This window comes from Hibiscus syriacus, unplaced genomic scaffold (assembly GCF_006381635.1).
Source record: "Hibiscus syriacus cultivar Baekdansim isolate YM2019G1 unplaced genomic scaffold, ASM638163v2 tig00110819_pilon, whole genome shotgun sequence".
NCBI classification, from domain to species: domain Eukaryota; kingdom Viridiplantae; phylum Streptophyta; class Magnoliopsida; order Malvales; family Malvaceae; genus Hibiscus; species Hibiscus syriacus.
The window spans coordinates 149,424-173,250 of NW_024062875.1; the positions used below are offsets into that span (position 1 = coordinate 149,424).

Here is a 23,827-nt window from a genome sequence, read left to right on the forward strand (position 1 = left end):
CTTCCCCGCTCCGACTTCTTATTCGACTCCAAAGTTCCCTGGTCCAAATGTATATGGACGGGTGTGCAAAGTTCAATCAAAATCGAATTAACGGATTGAACCGAAATAATTGAGTTGATCCATCGATCATCATGCTTCCTCACAAGTGCTTCCACATAGTTCCCCAAACCAGCAGTTGCACTCACAAACAAAGATCAAGATTTACAAATCATGAATAATGTGGAAAATTAAAAAAAAATTGAAACAGCAAACCCGGATTAATAGCACCAGTAGTCGTTAATATGATTAGCTGGCCATCATAAATAATCTCAACCAGCAAGATTCGACCAACATCAAAAAGCTCAGGAGCATAATTGATTTGCTGGCACCTGGATAAAGCAAGAGACAAATATATCAGATCCATAAACGAAAACAATCGTTCCATTGCCCATAAGAGTCAGGATTAGCATCTGGTCTCAATAATGCTTATTTTGTGTTGAGGTAGTCCGGTTCCAGATATGGGATCATGGTGAATGGTGATACTCTCTGAAATCGGAGTAAATATCAGTGCAAAGTGTTGAAGCTATAAGATCAACGTGAAACCAAGCATTTTGATAATGATACAGACTTAAAATGATTCAAAACCGAAAATAAGCTTGGTATAAACCCATAGTGCAATAATTCTTTCATCAGCTTCACACATGGGGTGGATGCATCTTTCAGCATTGATGCATATGCATAGGCCTGCAGAAGAAGCTTAAGTATATTGTAACAAAAAGTCTTACATTGCCAAATGCAAGATTGATCATCTATTAATCAAAAAAAATTTTGATCATCTAACCTAAAACAGTCTTTTACTTCAATTCCCAACGTTATAAAAAGACTTCAAGCAAATAAAAACTTAGTCATCTGATACAAATAAAATCTTTTAAAGCCACAAAGTAACACGCTGCAAATTTTGTACTTATATGAAAACTCTTTTCAACTTCCAAAGTAAATTAAGGATCCTGACAAATAAACTAAAATCTCAAAAAATGCATCTAATTCATTCTCCTAATTAGCTCGTTGATGTAATTCTCACGGTTGCCAGCATCTCCTCCCTCAACATAGTGGTTTCTCTTTTTCTTCAGACCTCCCAATGGTGCCTTTAGCTGAAATGGCCAGAGAAAGTTGTTGGCTTCCTTAAAATGAGGCCCCACGGTCATGATCTCATGGATAAGATCTTCCACACATATGATGCCGAATTTTCCCAAAGCCTGCGACCAGTACAAAAACAGTAGTGCTTAATAAATGTTTGGTGCCAACATGAAACAAAACTCAGTATGTGAAACGTTACAACCTGCTCAACAATTACATTGTCAGTCAATGCAATTCTCTGCTTGTTCAACTTCCCAAAACCTCTTTTGTAGATCAATTCCCTCACGCTCTTGAGATTAGGGTATCTAGATGCATACATCAGTGAGAAATAAGTCATGGAAAGTATAATAAACTATAAAACAAGTGGGAAAAACAAAAGATACCCATAAGTCACATATGGTTCAACCAGGTGAAGCATGTTCATTGTTGCCTTGTTCACTTTGAGAAAACGCCGTTGAAAATCTGCAATCCATTGAAACAAATGCGACAATTTCAATTTAAATTTTATTTGTAAATTAGAATAATCATTATTAATTGTTGACCATATTGCCGACAGTATCCCTACAGTGTAAAAAGACTTCACTTTTAACATGACAAAGGAGAATCAAACCCAAACATACAAGTTTGATGATAAGTTTGCCATCACTAAGCTAAGATGCTATGATATTAATTTCATTTTTAAGTTCAACTATCAAACTTAACAAAATTTCTACAACTTAAAACCATACAATAAAAACACAAGCCTACATTTGATTTGGACAAAAAACTCAAACAAAGCACAGCATATTAAACAAGTAAGGTTATTTCAACCAGATATCCTAACACACATCATTCCTCAAAGGGAGATTCACTTCATGCATGAGACACACAGAGGGAAAAGTGGAGAATCGATTCTCATAACCCAGAATTTTAGTGAAAAGATAAAGATCAGTTAACCTGTCTCAAACGCAAGAGCTGCAAGATCTTTCTCGTCCTTGGGTGCATGGCATTGATACTGACAACATAAACAACATTCACAAAATGTTACCATTTAGAATTTAGATTCTTAAATCAATGAAATGCCCCAATAATCACATACCCTCGGATTCGAATGATAAACAAAAGCTTAGCTTCTGGATCAACATAAAATCCTCCTTTCAACTTTGCTTCCCGCTTCAATTGAATCAACTCCTTTTCCTAAGAATTGAACACCACATAATACAAGTTAGACACTTATACAATCTGATTAAAAAAACAAAGTGCAAAAATCTGAACAGAACAGAATAATTACCTGAGCCTTATACTCCTTTGCATACTGCTTAGCTGTAGAGTAAATAAGCTTGCGGTTCTCAACTTTCTTCTTCTTTGCAGCTTCAAGTTCCTGCTTTTTGGCAAGCTCCCATTCTTCATTTCTCTTATTCTTCTTCAGGAGTGACTCGGGGACAGCAGTCTTGACTTCCTCACCCATCTCTAATCAAAACTATATCAAACCAAAATCAATCAGGTAAAAAATTCTAGATATTTAATCATCCTAGAATAAAGCCCATTTCATTCTTTTCAGCTTATGTTAGCTAAACAAAGTTTGTGACTGACTAAAGACTACAGAATCTAAGTAAGATGAAAGATCCATTAAATAAAAGAACTGGAGTTAAGCAAGCACCAAGGATTGGTAAAACAGAATCAATGTATATAAGAAAACAGAGTTGAAAGTTTTCAAGAAGACAGAAAATTAATCATTGAAAACAAAGATTTCTCACCTTGGTTGGATGCGGCTAACGGTGGTGTTTCTAGGGTTTCGGCAAAAATGAAGAGAAAGATGAGCGAAGTGTAAACTGGAAATGTTAAATAGGATTTTGTTAGGTTTTTGATGATTAAAACGAACGGCTAGGATTTCTTTTCCCCACTTTCAGGAACAACTCAGGTCGGGTTTAACCCATATGGGCCCATAACCAAAAGTGGAACAAGGAAAAAATAAGATTTGAATTTCAGTAATTTGAACCCGACGTGAATCGAACACGCAACCTTCTGATCTGGAGTCAGACGCGCTACCATTGCGCCACGGATCCAGTTGTTTAAGTTTTCAAAGTTTTTTTAAAAGTTCTAATAATAGTTTGCAAATGTTAAATTTTTGTATGAGACTGAGCCTAAGACTAATAACTTTAAAATATATTTAAAATAACGTCAAGTAAAAGTTCGAATTATAAATAATTTTAGGATTAAGAAAATGATTCCAAAATTACAAGAGATAATTTGCACTCAAATCAAATTCAAAGAAGCACACACAAAAAAGAATCTTTAACATAACAATGACTCTCGATTTTATACTAAACAGTAGAGGATTAAACTTATCATAAAAAAATATGAATAATATGACTATAATTACCATGTTAACAATTATGTCATGTAAAAGTTGCCCAAAACCTTTGATCTGTAAAAGCAACAAGCGTGCTTACTGCTTAGTAAACGTATAGCACTGACATGAAACTCTGTGACGGGTAAAAGAGTCTCAAACACCAGAACACTGAAACACAAGAAGAAATGGGTAAGTTAAAACCATAACGAGTTTTGGAAAATATTCAGTAAGCTACCTGTCTCAATCGCAAGATCTTTCTTGTCCTTGGCTGCATGGCATTGATACTGAAAAAACAAACATTCACTACATGTTACCATTTAGGATTTAGATTTGAATGCTGTCACAATGATCAAACGTACCCGCGGATTCGAACGATAGATAAGAGGGTTGAAACCTCCGTTTGACTTCGCATCCCGCTTCAATTGAATCAGATAATTTTTCTTCGTAATGATTACATGCTACACAGAGTATAAAGTCATGAGCTTTCAAGATTTTGTAAAAATATTATTAACATTAATCCAGAAAGAACAGCAAATTTACCTGAGCCTCGTACTCCTGTGCATGCTGGCTTAGCTCTAGAGTAAATGAGCTTGCGGTTCTCGTCTTTCTTCTTCTTTGCAGGTTCGAGCTCCTGGCTTTCAGCAAGCTTTTGAGGACAATATGAAAATGTTGTTAAAATTCAGATCGCGTTTAGCGCGGATGGGGCATATCCGATAATGAATGCAAAACTTAAAAAATCGGCTTTAAGGGATTTGAACCCGACGTGAATCGAACACGCAACCTTCTGATCTGGAGTCAGACGCGCTACCATTGCGCCACGGATCCGATTAACAACGTGGTCCATTAGTTTAATAATTATTTAATAATATGATATTTACTCCTAAATAAAACAAAATATTTCTCATTTATAATTTGTATTCAAGTTCCACGTACTCATTGCTGCATCAGAGTGCCTCGTTGAAATCACCCAGTTGGGAAGATATATTTCGGCAACGGATTGGACCGATATCGGATTAAAAGGTAAAATCGTGCAGCTAATTGAGATGGAAAAGAACGAACATGCAAGATTGACATTGAAAAAAATGCATAGAGAACCTTGAAAAATTTTCATCAAGCAAATGCTGAAAAAAAATGAACAACATGCATGGAAATGGAAGTTGGAACCGTCCAAGAATGTCATGTTAATTTGTGATACATGTGTCATGCTCAAATGTGGCTTTTATTCTGTAATGCAGACCATCAAAGAGGCTGCATCAATGGAACATTTATGCTCGATATACCAACCAAATAGGCATAGAATTGAATCAACGTCTTTTCTCTAAACCCTAGCAGCTCCTTTTCTCCAAATCTCCTTTCTCTCTCTCATTTTCTTTTAGTCGATAAACAGTGACAACAGCCTTAATGCTAATTTTCGTTGTTAGTCTTTTTTTATTTACATATCTTGCATATTTTTTCTTTTTTTTTTAATAAATTAGTCTTTATGGTACAATTTTCTTTATCTTTATGACACGTTTTTTTTTCCGGTCGTTTGACCACTTATCGTTTATTTTTCTCATGATTGAATTTGATATCGCTAAGGCTGATAAGATGATGCTCATTTGTTATCCTGCTATTTTTTTCCTATTTTAAACGCTCAAATTGGATATGGATACACAACCTACGTTTGTAGATAGTTTTCTTGAGATGATTGGCTTTGATTTACGTTTTGTCGGTAATCTTTCAATAGTTTAATCCCTTATTGTGATTCATTTGTGGGAGCAGACAAATATTTTCGTATCTACCTATTGTTTGAATTGTTTTAGATGAGTTTTTACCTTTTCAGGAGAATATACTAATTATGTGTTTAGTTTATGATTCTGATCGTAAATTCTTATTGTAATTTTAGTTTTTTTAAAAAATAAAATTAGTTGTTTCTATTACTATAAAAAGAAAAGAATTGAATCAACAAAGTGAAGTAAGAAGGTTTCCATTTTATGGATTTTGCCTAATTAATTAGTTCAGTTGTTAAAATTGTCACATTAAATTTTAACGACACATTTGTATAAATTAAATCGTTTGTCATATTTTTAGTCGACGGCTAGGTTTCTGTTTGTGTTGCGATCCAATTGAATTGGTTTTAAAGATTAATTTATTATTTGATTTGAAATTAAAAATAAAATGTCCAAATGTTTTTTAATTACAAAAAATGAATAATAGATCCAATTGAATTGGTTTTAAAGATTAATTTATTATTTGATTTGAAATTAAAAATAAAATGTCCAAATGTTTTTTTAATTACAAAAAAATGAATAATACGAATTACTATTTTAAATAAAAACAGTTTAATCAATTCTCAATTAGAATATATAAGAATATAGATAGTGTATTAGAAAAGAAAAGAGCATATAGATAGTATAAATTAGGGTTAGGCCCAGTCTCTCCCTGCTGAACATTGAATTACTGTTATAGCGAACGAGCGAGCGAACCTACCTTCCTCGCAAAAGCAGAACCCAACTTTGAAACCCCAACTCACTTTCCCCCTTTGAAATCCCCTATTTCAATTCCAACACCACAATTTTCATATTTCAAGTTATACTTATTTGTCGTTCTAAGTCTAATAGCGGTGAAAATGTCGAAGAAGCAAGATCCGAGGAATCAGATGGACGCCGCCGATGACAACCGATTCACCATTAGAAATATTATGAAAGATATTCAGTTTCTTGGTATATACTCGCCTCTTTTTTTTCGAATTTATTCTTTGTCATCCGTGCAACCTGAATCATTGTCAGTGAAGATTTAGGGTGTCGCCTTTAGTTGCTGTTAATCCTTGTCAGCATCTTGTTTTAATAATAATTATAGGTGGTATTAGAATCAAGTTTGGCTGTTTTCGTTAGTGTTTTTGTAGTAATAGAAGATTTATTTGAATTGGGTTCGATTTTGTTTTTAATTATCTGCCTTAAATTACATGCTTTTTGGAGAAAGCTTTCCAACGTGTTGGTTCCAGAAAGAAGAATGAAAATTTCCATTATTGATTCTTTTAAGTGGTTGTAACAATTTGAAGCTTTCTTGTGCTTGATAATAATGCCATAATCAATTTTTATGCTTCTGTGTATTTAGTTTTTGTTAGACAGCTTTAGGATGTGAGCTGTTATGTCTCAAGTTTTGGTAAAAACTTCTAGTTCTTGGAAGACATTTTTTAGAAATGGTTGAAATGCTTCCCTGTGAATCATATTCATATTAAAACATACATATCTCGACTTAATTTGATATCGAATTTGCTTAGCTCTATATTATGATATATGGATTTGGGGTGAGTTTTGGTTAAGTAATTTGTACTACACGGTTTGCTCAATCATTTTTAAGTTAGTTTTCATATATTTAGCGGCGTAGACCTATATATGTATATCCGGTTGAATATGTGTTAGACATGGATAGAAAATGAGAGCAGATAATTTAAGCTCCACATATGATGTGAACGTAGCTCTATTTTGAAATTTTTCACCCCTTCCAGTTAAAGATTAACATTTGCTATGTAGTTTTAAAGTTGTTTTGTCTTCCTTTATTTACATTTTAGGGTCCTCACACATGACATGGAAGGAGAGGAAAGAAATGGAGAATAGGAAGGTGGTTTCTTTGGGTGGAAAGGTAAGAACTTTTGTCTTCGAAAAGATAAAACCGTGAAGATTGCGTGGTGATTGTGATTTAAAATAATATTTGACATTGACTGTTGGTTTTCTGAATGCAGCCCCCTAAGAGGCAGAGATTACCTCTGAGTGTAGCCAAGGCGGTCATGAAGAATCAGAAGAAAAGAGAAGAGAAAATGCTGCAAGAGGTGATCTACTTTCATTTCCATTTTACCATAATCTATACTATCTGGGCTCGGAATATGCTTAATTTTTTTTAAAGGTTTTTCATATCTTTGGAAGATCTTTTTCATACCAATGTATGAATTTGTAGGATACAAGTTTGGGAATGATTACTTAGAAAGAAAATAAGTCCGGGTAAAGGACCGGCAGTGCTAACCTGTTGTGGATTGTTAACCTTTTTTGTTTTTGAATTTAGAATATGATTCTTAGCCGATTTGGAGGGAAGCTTGGTGCTGGTGGCAGTGCTAAAGGACCGGCAGACAAGCGGAGGCCCGAGGACAGAGTTCTGAAGTCAAGCGAAGGTCATTTTAAAAATGGTGTGCTCGATGTGAAGCATTTGTTTCAGAAGTCTCCTGCTAAAGAAAATGACTTTGATGGCCACCCTGGTGGCAAAGGAAAAAAGAAAAGGGGAGGTAGTAAAAAGAACGGAGGTAAGAAGAAAGGAGTTCGTGGAGGCAAGAAGCGCCACTGAATGAACATCTGATCTAAGTATGCCCCCCCCTCGACAATGCCAATTTTGGATCTTCATAACTTATCATTGCTTATGTATGATCTTCATCTGTTATTGTATACTAAGCTCTTGCCGACTTTGATTGAGATAGCTGCTTGAGAATGTAGGAACGTCCAGTATTTTACTGATTTTGATGAGAAGATTTGTAGTCTTCATGGTTTTGTTTGCATAATTTGCCCATTCTCCCCCATATGTATGTTAATCATTTTGTTTGAAAATTATTTACATTTATCTACATAACACCATTCTCGTTTACATATTGCAAATACAAGTAATTATACTAATTCAACATAAAAATAAATTAATGTAATTATTTTTAAAATATTTACAACAAAACCAAAACAAAAGTTTAGCGTATATAATTGAATTAAAAGAATAGTTCTATGTTGGTAGTCACGTAAAATTAAAGTTTATGTACAAATTTAACATTGAAGTTTATGTATATAATTATGCATCGAGTAATTTACACCTGTTGAAAAATCAATTGATCTTTGTTCGTTTGCCATTTAAGTAAGTAGACATTTTATTTTAACTTCCTTCTTTTCCCTATAAACTCAATATTTTTGTGTTAAACCCTCAATCAAATAAATTCTAAACTGGGGGGAAAATATTTAAAAAAACATATTTTGTCAATCACCTTTTTTAACTTAACTTATAAAAATAATAGTATTGTAAATATAGTACGGTACCATATTAAATAAAGATATATATATATATATATTTAAATAATCTAAAATAATTATAAGATAATATTTACTCAAACTAAAGATATATTTAATTAGTCATATTTTCATTAAGTGTTATTTCTGTAAATAAGTGAAGGTAAACGTTTAATTTTAAAAAATAATAGTATATTTAAATAAAAAGCCTAATATTATTCCAAGGACACTTTGGTCATAGTAAAATAGTAAGAATTGTACTTGTAAATTACCACTCAAGCTTCAGGATTTGTCTCAAACAGCTGAGAGGTATGGATGAACAAGAATTTCGGCGCCTTCTCGATCTCTTCCCTGTTGTTCGATCTCGTGATTATCATGTAAATAACAAAACCCCTCTTTTTTATTGATTTTATTTCTTCACCATTTTCTCTAATAATTCTTTAGTTGTTCATTCATCCCATGGGTCTGACATCGATATTTTGCTTCAAACCCCCCCCCCCGCGGGAAACAGTAAGTTTAAGGATTGTAATTTTCTTTATATGAAAGACCCTCTCGTTTGTTTCAGTGCTATAATAATCTTATGCTTTAGTATATTTGAATCGGTGTTTTTATTGATTGTGGCTTTTTCTCCGATTTGGTTGATGATCTGTATTGTGTGTTTCATGCTTCTATATAGTGTTGTAAGAGATACTTATGTGTTTTGTGGGACTTAAGAAAAGATATCAATTATTTTAGGCTCTGCTTTGTATGAAGGAGTAGAGATGGTTTTTTTTTTAATTCTACTGGTTAAACTACAAAGTGGGTGTGTGGTTTTGAGTGTTAACCGTTTGATTAACTAATCTTCCAACCTTCAAACCAAGCAAAGCCTTAGTGCTAATGCTGCTGCTCAAAGTTGGTAAAATGATGCTTTTTTAAGCTTTTTAATTTTTAATGGTCTCAGTAAGGAAAATATCTGAACTAATGCTTGGTTTTAGCTACATTCACAAAATGTTTCATGGGTGGCGGTTTTCTAGTTTAAAAATTTAGTATCCAGTTTTGATAACTATGAACAGTTGATTCATGCAAAAATGTCCATGCTTATGACTGCATTCATTCTGATATGAAGTTCTTACATTCATTCTTGTTTGAAATTATCTTTAAAAATTTCAGGCCGAGTTAGCTACATTGAGACAAGCAGATTCTTGTTTGACATCAAATGAGGTTACCATAGCTGATTGATCCCCACCCATTACTCCCTTTTATATAATATGTTAGCTTATCCTGTTGAATTGTATCTGTAATATGTTAGCTTGTCATGTTTGTCATTTACTAAACAGATTAAGGATTGGCAAGATGCATGGCATGATGGTGAAAGAAAGGAAACAGAGAATCAAGGAACTGATCTGCACGGTAAGTTATTACACAGTCCCTAGAATAAAGTTATCTCTGTGAAACTGTATGGATTAGAGTTTTGATCTGTCATCAATTGATCAATCTGTATGTCAAAGTTTGGAGAAATAATGGATTACTTATTATTATGTTCTGAAAAAAGTCTTACAACTTCCTTTTAACTTGCGTGTATTCTTTTTGACAGATAAATTTTGGCAGAAGCTAAAGTTGACAGCTGAGAAAAAGGTATGCCTAAAGCATAATGACTCCAAGTTAATTAAAAATTTCAGTTCTAACTAAAGCATAATTTGTTTTATTCGTACAATATATGATCTAGAAGTTTCTGTGATGATGATGAAATTACCTAGTACTGGAATATAAAAATTAAAACTGGTAATTTGAATGATTTACTGTGGATCCTATGAGGCTAGTTACTTTTAGAGTCATTTTTTTCCTTTCACTGAAACCTTGCACTTTTTGTGCTTAAAGAAATTAAAAAGAAGTAAAAGTAGACTAAGTAGTACCCACAAGGTTTTTGTGTTAAGATACCAAAAGTAAAGCAGAATGTGTCACCCATTACCAACATGTACCTAAAATATTTAGATGTTTCCTTCCGTCTGGTTTTGTCTGAACTTAATGATCATCTCAAGGTCTCTGGTTCCCATGCATAGCTTCGTATATTCTTCCTAAGACCTTTAATTTCCACGATCATTCAAACTTTAGTTCCTTGAAACTTCAAAGAAGTTTTTGAAATCGCAAAAAGCCATCGTAGTGAGATTTCTTTTACAACACCAATAATTTGATTCTTGTGGGGCCATTACATTCTCTCAACCATTATTCTTACACCATCTATTTTTCTCTTTCAGCCATGGTTGAAGATATTTTCTATTAGTTAAAATTGACAATTCTCAAACCGCTTCTGATGATAAATATTGAATACTTTGCATTTTAAAATTTTGGTTGGTTATGAGCTTTAATATTAATAACTGAGGGTGCAAAGCACCTTTCATTGTCTTCAATGGCACTGCATCAAGAGATCCAACTATCCACTAGTGTCATGGGAAGCGCTGTACCTTTTTTAGTGTTGGGGCAACATGAATTTTTTTTTGTGATGATACAGAGTAGTACTTGTAAATTTTTTTATTATTTTTGTGCTTTTAGGATAAACAACGGTGGAAAGCATATATAGTCCTAGATGAGTCACATCGAGAGTCCCAGCATATCAGCTATTGTCATGGGGCAACCTTGTTTTTGCCTTCGATTTTTTTTTCTTTTAGTGGAAGCATTCTCCTTCAAAGAAGATGAACAAAATTTCAAGTATTATACTTGGATCTTGTAGATAATTTCATTGATTTTGATGCTTTATATTGTTTCATATAGTGAGCATTTGATGTGAATAGAACCTTTATTGTCCTGTTCATAATGCATAGCAGTAATTAGGTTTTTAAGCTCTATGTACTCTTTTTGGGAATAATTAATTAGCAGAAAATCGCATTTTGAATAAATGTTGATGCATAATATCCATCCATTGCTTGATGAGAAAGATAGGGCTTTCCCCGAACAAACACTTAAAGGTTAGGGTACCACCTGCCTCTACAGAAGAGGTGTATTTCATATGTAGCACCGGAGGTCATATATAGATGGGAACCTGTCGTGGTAAGAACTTTATCGACAGAAATTAACAGGAGAAAAAGGAAGTTTGAAACAAAACTTGTCTCTTCACTAGGCAGCAGTTATTTGTGTTGCAACTTCATGCCAAATCAACCATAAAAGAGCTTTTGCAGCTTAAATGGTCCCTGCCTGCAACTCCAAATGTTATCACTTGTTTTTTAGGTTTTGAGGATCTTGTGGGATATTTTTGTTGATTGTAAAATAAAGTTTTTATCTTAAGTGTTTGTTTTATTGTGATAAAGTTCCTGCGCTTAATAACAACTGTGTTAGAAGCATTTTAAACATGTTGACTGAAATAGGTTAATGTCTTCTTGTTGACTGGCCTAGGTTGGTGCAGCAGAGGCAGAAAATTTTTGCAAGGCTTTCCAACATGTTCACAATAAACTTGTATGTCTATTTTAGTTATCCGAACATAACAATTGAATATCTCTATCTTCGATTTCCAATTTCCTATATTTGATTGGACGAAATCTTGAAATTTTAATCATTTTCAGGTGTATGAGGGGCTGAGTTTTGAAGCTGCTGAGAAGTTCCTAAACTCATAGAACTGCTGAAAAGATAGTCCCTTAATGGCTAGTACCTGTTTTTTGCTGTTAGGTTCTTATCTTTTCTCCCTTTCTGCATCTTGTTAATGAGGTTGAAGTCTGTTTTGAGAGAATTTTGTCATCAAAAACCATTCTTGTTGTGACTCGATAAATGAGATCCATCATATTTAACAGTCATTCCCCATGTAACCTACATTCAAAAAACTAAAACTAAGTCAAAGCATAAAATTTCGATGTCAAATGCGGTTCATTTATGCTCATGGAAAAACGAGGAAGAGCTTAGTTTTGGCGTTTGCCCCCCTTTTTTAAGTTCCTCGTTTGTTAAATTTGACGCAAATGCTATATAAGCTCACTCATCATGCATTTATCTGGTCATACTATTACCTGAATAAAATTTTCATCTTTTTGATTTTGGATATCTTTGTTCTTTTTTAAGATCAAAGAAATAGTGGAGATGAATCCACGGTGGTACACTTAGTGCACTGAATTGTTGTAATATTGCTTTCAAATATGTCATCTTTTTTTTTTGTGTGCGTGTGTGTTCTGTAGTTGCTGAAATTGGAGTAACAGCTGAGGAACCTATTTATCATTTCGCATAATTCTCTTAGTGGGGAATTCTTCTATTTATTTGCATGCACATTTCATATCATGTTTGTGTATTATAAAACTTTCAATTGTGTTCATATGAAAATGCCTATGAATAACTTAAAGCGGCATAAACCAAAATGTAAGGGAAGGTGATTGGTGGAAGATTTTAAGCGACATTTCTTTTCTCCATCCAAAATGCCTTCGAACAAATAAAAAAGTCTTAAACACGCTGCAAAAAACTAGTCTCATAAGTCCAAGGGAAACATGTTTGGAAATAGAGAATCCAATTCTCCAGTCCAAAGCTGCAAATCAGTCATGAAGGGCTCCCAAGATATCATCATCTCTGTATAGGTGATACCTGAAACAATTATTTGACAAGAAAATGAAGTTAGAACCAAAGAGAAACGATGCCAATGATGCACAACTTTGTCCATATATTTACACATGTTCTAAAATGTGCGGAAATAAATTATTTCACGAAAATGAAGAATTCATACAAAGATACTATGTTTGCAGAAACCTAATAATTTGCCAAAGGGCATGCAGCAGATCGGTCTACAGGCAAATTATGATACATAGCCTAGATAAATATAATTACTTGTCATACGTCAACAGCAAACAAAGACTGCGATTTGCTCTCACTAGCCTACTGCATCTAGATTTACAAGTTTAGATAATTAATGAACCCTGTATTTATGAAGCCAAGTAATTTAGCTGCTTCCGATGTTTGATCCTAATCCCGTCCTGTCCAACTTCACCATCCTAGAGGCACTACATAACCTTAAAAAAATAATACACATCTTAATATATACGTACACACACACATATATATCCTCAGTAATGACGAGGCAAAGCTATTAGAGGAATTACTGCCATTTCTATGTATTCTAGGCTAAGCTAACTTTCGTTTTGCACCGAATGTAGCTTAAGTTGTTCAACAACAAACGAAATCACGTCAAATAAAAAGCCATAGGAATTACAATATGTAAGACTGATTCAAAACAACATTAATTAGTAAGAATGGGATGAACCCATTTCCCAATGAGAGTTCAACTTTTTAAGCTTTGAACAATTCTCCAAGAAAAAACGAAAAGCAACAGCCAAAACATATTCACAAACAAAAACAGTAAAAAAAATAGACAACAAGGTTTAAGAAAGGTACGAATACAAGATGAATGTAAAAGAAAAAAAGACTAACTCTTTTTCAGCAAGCTTGACTTCGGTGCCTCCATATTCAGGCAAAAGGACTGTATCTCCTTCCTTTAGATTAACTGGGATATGTTTCCCGTCTCTGTCTCGTGCTCCTGGCCCAACTGCTACCACTTTGCCGGAGTTCAACTAAAACAATTAAAAAAACATAATTAGAATAAAATAACAAAAACTCAAGGTTAGTGAAGTGAGATTGAATTAAAAACCTTGGGGGTCTTCTCGGGAAGCAATATCCCAGAGTTGGTTTTAGAAGGAGGGATTAGTTTTTCAACCAAAATGCGGTTAAATGAAGGAATCAAACGCTTTGCCATGTTGTTTGTTCCGGGAAAAAGGGGGAGGGAATGAGCTTCTTTCTGCGATGGAATTGGCTGACAGGGACTAAATTTGAAAAGAGTGGAGAATTAGGTTTTAAGATGGATTTAGGGTTTATATTGAATCACGAAAATGGCCTCCCTAACTTAACCTGGAGAAGACTCTATGAGTGATTTTGTTTCACGGAAGGTAAGATTATTAGTAGAAATAAAAGATTATCAGAAAATATGATTACTGTGAATGTTGTATTTTGTGTTTGGTTGGTTTAACAGGAATGTAAGATTACCGTGTTTGGTTAAAAAAATAAAATATTATTAGAATATATATTTAACAAAATTGTCCTTATTATATATTTGTTTTTTAACAAGTTGTAAAATATTTATATATATTTTTAAAAAAAAAATTAAATTCATAAAATTCATATAATTATTTTTATAAAACTGAAAATATAAAAATGTTTAATGAAAGTGTAGAATTTTATTTTAATCCCTGAACAATTTTATTTATAGATTTTTTTTTGTAAATATAAAATAGTTTAAGGATAAATTTATAATTTAACATTCGTAGAATTTTTATTATTCAAAGATAGAATAAGAATATTTTTGAAAGAATTTTTTTAAGGACATTTTAGTCCAAAACGTCGGTAATCCAACAATACCTAAAGAAAGGGAGGTAATGACATTCCCGATAATATACCCCAAAAAAATTCACTATTGTTAATATAAGATTACCGGGAATGACATTCCCGGCCAACCAATCGGGAGAATGTAGATTCTATTCCCATGAGAATATCACATTCCCCCAACCAAACACACCCTAAACGTGAACAAACATGACACATCTTTAGACTCAAAAAAATATAAACTACTTCATTGGTCACTAATGTTTGGGTAAGGTTTCATTTACACTACTGATGTTTCAAAAGTCACAAATCGGTCATTAACGTTATCGTTTGTTACAAATTGGTCACTCATCGTTAACAAATGTGACCGAAAACACACGTGGACCATTAACAACTTACCTGGATGGTATAATTACACAAATAGTCTATGTTATTTATATATTCTTTCAATTTGATCCTAGTTTTAATAAATTAAAATAAATTTACTTACGAATCGAATGTATCATGTGTCATTGGTTACACACCTGTGATGACACATGTCATCATTTGATTGAAAGACTAAATTTATTTTTAATTTAATAGATTTATTTCTATCAATCAAAGGGTGACACGTGTCACCCTCTGATTGGAAGAAAAATAAAGCAATAAAAAAGCAAGTGAGAGGATTTGAACATAAGACCCTTGAGTGAAATAATACAAGTTAAACCATTGAACCAAGTCAACCACTTAATATATTTTGGACAACAAATAGTATATATTGTGTATCTTAGTATGTAAATGTTTTACTCAAATTAATAATATGTTATATATCTTAAATTTTAAAATTATATTTTTTTGTTTTAACTTATTAATTATTTGTATTTTTTCTTAATTTATTAATTTTTTATTTTAATGTAAAAATATGTATTTTATCTTTATCATCACTTAAAAATATATATATTTTTTAAATATCTTAACTTGAAATATATTTAAATATTTTATTATTAATTTAATATAAAAATATATATTTTACTCTTATTTTAAATTAAAAATATATAATATTTTATTTTTATCTTTACTTAAAAATATTTTTTATTCATATTTTAAATTAAAAATATTTTTTAAATTAATAATAAGCTTGTGAAAAGTATCAAATACTGAAAATAGTATTGTAATTACCAGGGTAATCTCCTTCAATTTCAGAGTTCGCAAAAGATGGGTCTTCCCATGTTTCTGGAAGCAATCCATAATTCCAGTTTATATTATAGCTGGGGGACAAAGGATGGAATTAATCAGAAATGAATCCTCTTAAACACACATTACATAGCAATGTCATATTAATGAAGAAGAAAAAGAAGAAAGTGAAAATACACTTTTGCCCGAAGTATCTTCGAAAAAGAGTCTGTAGTCGATAGTTTCAGGTTGGCCTTCTTGTTTGATTTGAACCTGAGGGTTATAAATGGCATTGCAAGAGAACAATCTTTTCGAACACTATCTATCGTTGTTGAAGCTGAGTGAGTTGCTGCCGTGTTTCAAAGCGAAAAACGTTTTGAAAAGCAATTAACAAGGAGTGGCGCCTGCTGCGGTGGAGTGGCTGGTGACGGCTATCACTCTGGCTGCTGCGGCCATGGTTGATTTTAGTTTTTTGTGGTGGACTCGGGATTAGCTGAGTGGAGGAGTGTTTTAGAAAGTAGTGGCTCTGGTGTCCTTATTTAAATTTAAGTTAATTTATTTTAATTTATTAAAACTATGATTAAATTGAAAGAATATATAAATAACATGGATTATTTGTGTAATTATACCATCCAAATAAGCATGTTACAGCTGTTAACGGTCCACGTGTGTTTTTCGTCACGTCTGTTAACGGTGAGTGACCAATTTGTAACAAACGATAACGTCAGTGATAGATTTGTATTTTTGAAACATCAATAGTGAAAACAAAAACTTACCCAAACATTAGTGACCATTGCAGTAGTTTACCCAAAGAAAAATTAGAAAAAAATGGTGACAAATGGGAATAAATTATTCATATATCTTAATCTTTTTGAACAATTCATAAAAAATTTAATATTAAATATCACAAATTATTAATTATTTATTAAAATAATATATTTTAAATTAAATATAAAAAATATGAATAATTAAACGTACTTTTACATATATATGATACTTAAATTTAAATATATATATATATATATATAGATGATATTTTACGAGATAATATTTGTTTAATTTTTTTAATTATTAATAATGTATACATGATTATCAGACATAACTACTCAAATTTATGTTTTTCTAAGATAATGGTGTTCTTTTTTATTATTGGGATTATTTAATAATTTTTAAAACATTATAGTTTAAATCAATAAATTAAACTTAGGTTGAAATTTTCAAATAATCCACCGGGAAAAATAATGGCTCAAATAATGCAATGTGAAGATTATTTCTTTGAATGGGGTGATTACTACAGTGTACCTCAGAATCACATTGCCTTCCACGCATCTCAGCTGAATCCCTCGATTTCACATTACCTTCAATGTGTTTTTTACTGTAAGAATCCCTCGGAGTCGTCGTGTCTTCAAGATGTTTTTCACCCCCCAAAAATTCCTCGAAGATGCATGGGAAGCCATGCGTTTCTCACTTGCATGCATGGCCCTCGTCCCCGTGAATTCAACGTCTGTCGCGCTGTAGGGGTAACAATAATGATGCAATAATTACAGCAACAATGGTTCGGTTGGCCAACAATTATGGGGTTGGTTTTTAATATATATAGGGGTGTAAGGAGGGAGGGTTACACCGGGAGTGAAATAAAGAATAGGAAAAGAAAGAAGAGAAAATAGGAAGAAAGAAGAAGAAGAGAAGAAAGTTAAAGTCAATAATTTTTCACTTTTAAAATCTATATTATTTTATAAATAATATATATGATAAATTTTAATTTATTTGATTTATTAAATTGATTATTTAATTAATTAATATTGTTTAAATTGGATGAAATTTAATTTAAAATTAAATAAATTATCTTGAATTTAACTTAAAAATAAATTAAATTAGGTTTAAAGGATAAGATTCAAAGAAGATAATTTTGTTGTTGTTGTTGTTGTTTTACGAATTTTTACCTGTTTAAATTAAATTAGTTACTTAATATAGATTATTTTTAGATTAAATTATTTTCCTTAAATTAATGTTTATATTAAATGTAATCTTTAAACTAAATTCGTTATAATATTATTCAACATTTAATCTAGTAAATCAATTAGTTCAAATTAGATGCATAGATAGATATTGCTTTTGTATGTAACTTGTATGTGTTTTTTTTTTTTTGCGTTGAATACTTAGGTGTACTTAGTAGTATTTGTTTCTTTATGTAGCATTTCTCTCCCATCAACATCTTTATGTGTTATTAAATTATTAATGTTATTAATTTTTTATATAGATTCGTTCAAATAAAAGAACAAAATCAATTATTTCGTCTTGACACTCAACATATTTCTATCAATTTGGGATCGATGGTGTTATTATTATTTAATAAAATATTATTATTTGATAAAAAATAATTATTATTAAATGGTAGAAGTTTATTTGATGATTAATTGATTAATATCATGAATATTATAAATATAGGAAGACGAGTAGATAGTCATCCATCATAGGCTCAATATTCCAGATAAACCATACCCTTTGATTGAAGATCACCTGCAAGAGGCTGGATTTTATTATGTTACATTTGTTCGGGAATATAAGTTGGTCTCGAGTTTGATCAGTGCGTTGATTGAACGTTGGAGGTCAGAAACACATACATTTCTTTTTACATGCGAAGAATGCACGATAACCCTAGAAGATGTGGCCTTCCAACTCGGGATCCTAACAAATGAGATGCCAGTGGTGATGAGAAATGATTATAATAATGTGGAAGACCTTTTCAATGAGTTTCTTAGGCAGACGACAGTAAGCCTAGAGTTAAAAGGGTGGTGTTTTAGGCTGTCGTGGTTGGATAATCAATTTAAAGTCCAACAAAATAGTACCCAACAAGAAATTGTATATGCAACTCGAGCATATATCTTGTAGTTGATTGGGGAGTTTTGATGCCGAATAAATTAGGTAATCTGGTTCACACATAATATCTCTCGTTTTTGAGAATTTTTCAGAATACTCGTCATTATAGTTGGAAATCTGCGATATTGGCGTTCTTGTATCGTGAGATGTTCAAGACGTCACTAATCATCAATAATATTAATACAGTAGAAATCGATGGATGTCTGATGTTGCTACAATCATGGGCTTGGCAGAGACTTCCATTTTTAACACTAATTAGTCGAACACCGATTGACTTTCCTCTTGCCGAAATGTAATATTTCTTTTATCTATTTTTAATTTAAAATCTTAATTAGAATTTATACATTATGATTAAAAATAAGTAATGAATTTTTTTATTGATATACAAATGGAAGCATAAAATAGAAATGACGAGGCTAGTACATAATAATATTAAAGAGTTTCGGTTGAAGATCGACATTTATGGCAAAAAGAAGGTATAATTATAATATAATTATAATAATATTTAATTTTATTTAAATTCATTTATTTCTATTTATTTATATTTATTTCTAATTTTATAATTTCACGACAAGTTAATTTTTATAAATTTTAATTTTACAGTTTAATTGGAGGCATACATAGAGGAATAAATTATTGTGTGTGTGCCGAAAGTTGTTTTGGATGGTTGTCAATATTGATATGTTGTTACACCATTGATTCATTTTGCTTTTGTTGAGATACAATTCTCGGATAAAGTGTTGAGGCAGTTCAACTTCCACTAACCTATTCCGCAGAGTCCATGAGATCATTACCCCCTCCACATATTAGATAAACGGGTAAGCACAACGTGAATTGGGTTGCGAAGCACGCGAACTGCATTAATTCTTGGAACAACATAGCTTCATACTTGCCAGCTCTTGATCCCATTCATGATGATGATTTTGATTTTGAAAGATCGACTTACCTTTATTATTATTGGGATCAGGGAAACTCACGCCTGACGACGTTCGAAGAAAGACAACATTTTAAGAAATTTAAGAAAAAAATTTGGTAAAGCCGAAAAAATTATACCAGTGGATTAGGAATTTATCTCAACAACTTGAAGTAGAAACGACACCTATGAATAATAGCTTAACACAACCGTTTGATGATTATTCTGTTCCGACATACATACCTGAGTTAATGCATCCTTAGGCACCCATCTACTATCTCATGTTTGAATCAACATATGATTTTGCGCAAATGACATCTTTGATGTCAAATATGACTATTTGTCAGTCTACGTTTCCAGCAGGGATGAGAGAATAAAGTGGTAGGATGGGAGAGCATAGTGGTGGGCATATATTTACTACACCGATTCATATGCCCCCAATGAATGACGAGGATGATTACCATACTCTTAAACAACCACAATGGCCACAACACACTCGACGTCCGCCTCGACATTATCATTCCACAATACTCCGCATCAACAAGAATTATAAAGTCAATTGTTATTTGTATAAAAATATTAAATAAAATGTTATTTATTCAAATCATGTGGTTTAATTTTGTTTAATTAATCACACTCATTAAAATAAAATGTGGAAATCAATCATGTTATTAAAAAATAAACAATATTCTATAAACAACACGTGTTATTTAATATATTTAATAATATTTTCAATGGAAATAATATATTTTAATAATTTGATTGTAAGGTAATATTATTTTAACTTGAAAATATAGTTTTAATATTTTAATAATTTTAATATTCTATAATTTTAATACTATTTTATTTTAATTTTAAAAAATATATTAATATATTTTATTCTTATCTTAATTTAGAAATATATTTTTATTTTTATTTTAACTAAATTAAAAATATTTTATTTTATATTTAATTTTATTAATTAAGATGTGAATTTAAGTTAATATATATTCAATTGCTAGGCAAATAATTAATCTTGTCCCAATGGTTGGTGGAAACTAAATATATTAAATTAAAATAAATGGTAACCTTCAATCGGATGACGACACATGTCATGATATTTGGCACTACGAACACATGGCATGATCTGATTCAAAGATTAAATTAATTTTAATTTATTAAAATTAGGACTAAATTGATAGAATATATAAGTAAAAGTGACCAAATATGTAATTATATCAATTTTATTAAATTTTAAAAGTTAAAATAAGATAAAAATATATATTTTTATCTTAGATAAGAATAAAAAATATATTTTTAAACTTAAATAAGAATAATAAAATATATATTTTAATTTAATTTGATAATAAAATATATTTAATAAGTTAATATAAAAATAAAAATATATATTTTAAAGTAAAAATAATTGTTATATTAAAAAATACATAAATTATTATAAAATCAAGTTAATTATTAATACATATTGATATCAAATATATACAACATATTTTAGTTTATCACACTCATTCAAAATATTCGATCACATACAAATACATATATGATTACTGATAATGCCTATATCTTGGTAGATTTGGACATTTTTTTGAATGACTTTCACTCCTACATAATCCGCATATCTTTGGTTGACCTTTCTTTTTAGCATGAAAATTCATACTGACATGAATACGACTGGACTCAGGTCGACCCTTTGGACTTTTATGAAGCATTGGATTTGGCATCCATTCGTCATTATTCTTTTTCGGCCAATATGATTCATTTGGGATCTGCGTGAATACATATATGTAGACATTTAATATCTTTTGTAGATGAAAGCACTCATCAACATAAGTGTATGTGCTTACACTAGAATACATACATGCAGCAAATGCATGAGCACATGGATATCTCTATGCTTGAAAGCTACCACAATCACACTATTTGTGTCGTAAATCAACTTAATGTTTGACCTTCTCCTTATTTTTTGCGTTGTATGCATGACACAACAAAAAGTATTACCAACTCGATCAAAATTATAAACAAGCATTGATGTTGTCAATCGCTCGTTTGTTTCTATTGCTTTCACTACTATAGGAGCCCAAGTTTAACATATATTTATGAGTCATTCAATCTCCTTTCCTTTATCGAACCAAACCTTAGCCAACCTAAAATATGTCTCTTTCACCACACTCATTATTAGGAGATGACATGTATCTTTTAGTACTAAATTAATGGCCTCAACAAGGTTTGTGGTCATGTGTCCTTATCGCCGACCCTCATCGTATGCTTGCGATCATTTTTCTCGTAGTATTTTTGAAGCCCACTTACAAACACGCTGATAATCATAAAATACCTTCAAATTCTCCAACCTCTTATCAAAATTTGGTTGGCATAATTTGTATCATGTTTTATAATATATATCTTGTGTTAAACCTCAATTAAAAAAACCACATAAATGAATACACACATGTTGAAAATAAAACTTATTCATGCTTACTATCTCCCTACGAATGTGTGAGTTATGAAACTGACCGAAACTATTCTTACCAATATGATGGATAAAAAATGTAGGATATGCATGCGGAGGTATCCAGCGACTTCATGGTCGTTCAATTGTTTCCAAAATGTCTGTTCTTCGATCGGATATCAAGCAAACTCCATATTATCTAACGAAATATTGATGTAGATTAGTCAAAAATAAATCCCAAACCTCTGTTGTCTCTCTTTCAACAATGGCGAATGCAATTGGGAATATATTTCGTTCACCATCTTGCGCAACTGCCATCAATAATACATGCTTATATTGACCATACAACCATGTACCATCTACTTGGACCATACATTTGCAAAATAAAAATCCTTCTATGCATAACTTGAATGCCCAAAAGAGTCTATGAAATATTTTCTTCCTTGGAATAAGTTAACCTTCCTCGTCATATGCAGGCATGGTTTGAGACTTCACTATGATTCCCGGTTTGAATAGCTTCATTGCTTGTAACAAATGTGGTAGCTCATTGTACGATGTATCTCAATCTCCTTACGTCAGCTTCATTGCCTTAATTTTCATATTCCAAACCTTGCAACATTTTACTTGGTTTCCAAATTGGCTTTGAATAGATGCAGCTAACACTGAACAAGGGATCCTTGTATTATTTTCAACCAACACCTTCACGTATTCATATATTACATCGGAGTCCAATAGTTGGTGGTATTGTTCAATTGAGTTTCGCAAACATGTTCGAGGACCATTTTACCTTGTGATAACCCAAGCATCGTGCCTCTGAATTTTGGACACTCTGATCTTCCACTTGCACTCTAGGCCATATTTAACACACTTCGCATATATAGTTTTTTTTTGTTGGACATCAACATGGCCTTTGATGCAATACTCTTTAATTGCCAACGTAGCTTGTTTTTTCCTCTAAATTGCATCCCGACCGAAAATTCACCAGAATTTTCGAATGATTCAGCCATGTGTTATGGAGGTATATATGACATGTCTGGGAATTCTGGTGCCCTCATTGCAATATAATATATCTCGTACATGTGAGGGGTAGGTTGATATGGTGTCGAAACTTCATCAGTGGCCAAGTTAGGTGCACCACCACAACAAAAATTATCATCCTCGGCCAAAAAATGAGTTTCTCAGTTTCTTCATTTTCACTGGAATCATCATGGATTTCTCTCCATTGATTTACAACATCAACGTCAACAGTCAATTCCTAATGATATATGGTTATCTCCTTATAATATGCTGCTGCGGATGTCCCACTAAATTCATTTCCACTTGCCAATAGCCTCATAAAACTGTTTTTCGATTTGTATGTTGGGTCCTCAAACTCACTTCCGAAAGCCATTTGATATGAATTTCCAACCACATTTCTTGATGACCCAGGAATATAACATATCTTACTCACATCAACAAATAACTCAATAACTGCAATATTTGTTGACTCATGTAATCCAATCATGGTTCTAATATCATCATCTTTTTCAACTGGTACTGCAACATATCAAAATGGATTGGGACATACCATAAACACGTACTTCAAACCATCAACTGTAGCTTGAATTTTTTTTCTATCCTCTGCTTTATTTCTACAAATGTGATGTCCATTTTGAACATCA

At 31.9% G+C, this 23,827-nt stretch overlaps 4 protein-coding genes, 2 non-coding genes and 1 pseudogene across 6 annotated transcripts in view; 2 read left to right on the forward strand and 5 right to left on the reverse strand.

The window, feature by feature from the left end:
* Nucleotides 1-17,623, reverse strand: part of LOC120142215 (translation initiation factor eIF-2B subunit gamma-like) — a 34,315-nt gene extending 16,692 nt beyond the window's left edge. Inside the window, exon 1 of the mRNA XM_039156964.1 lies at nt 17,590-17,623. The gene's annotated coding sequence lies outside the window, so the exon portion shown is untranslated. The remainder of the gene's footprint in view (nt 1-17,589) is intronic.
* Nucleotides 915-2,923, reverse strand: LOC120142217 (annotated as a pseudogene).
* On the reverse strand, nt 3,090-3,161 carry TRNAW-CCA. Its single transcript has one exon. It is a non-coding gene; the product is annotated as a tRNA-Trp (tRNA).
* Nucleotides 4,202-4,273, reverse strand: TRNAW-CCA. The gene has a single exon. It is a non-coding gene; the product is annotated as a tRNA-Trp (tRNA).
* Nucleotides 5,898-7,976, forward strand: LOC120142219. The gene is made up of 4 exons (XM_039156966.1): nt 5,898-6,150; nt 7,002-7,072; nt 7,173-7,259; nt 7,490-7,976. Exons 1-4 carry the CDS (start codon nt 6,057-6,059, stop codon nt 7,763-7,765), a joined length of 528 nt encoding a protein of 175 aa, XP_039012897.1. The 5' UTR covers nt 5,898-6,056; the 3' UTR covers nt 7,766-7,976.
* Nucleotides 8,727-12,312, forward strand: LOC120142220. The gene is made up of 6 exons (XM_039156968.1): nt 8,727-8,840; nt 9,613-9,663; nt 9,780-9,852; nt 10,037-10,077; nt 11,830-11,889; nt 11,997-12,312. Exons 1-6 carry the CDS (start codon nt 8,775-8,777, stop codon nt 12,045-12,047), a joined length of 342 nt encoding a protein of 113 aa, XP_039012899.1. The 5' UTR covers nt 8,727-8,774; the 3' UTR covers nt 12,048-12,312.
* Nucleotides 12,907-14,246, reverse strand: LOC120142221 (10 kDa chaperonin, mitochondrial-like). The gene is made up of 3 exons (XM_039156969.1): nt 14,051-14,246; nt 13,834-13,973; nt 12,907-12,993 (listed from the first exon to the last, which is right to left on the reverse strand). Exons 1-3 carry the CDS (start codon nt 14,153-14,155, stop codon nt 12,945-12,947), a joined length of 294 nt encoding a protein of 97 aa, XP_039012900.1. The 5' UTR covers nt 14,156-14,246; the 3' UTR covers nt 12,907-12,944.
* Nucleotides 17,624-23,827: the final 6,204 nt, after the last annotated feature.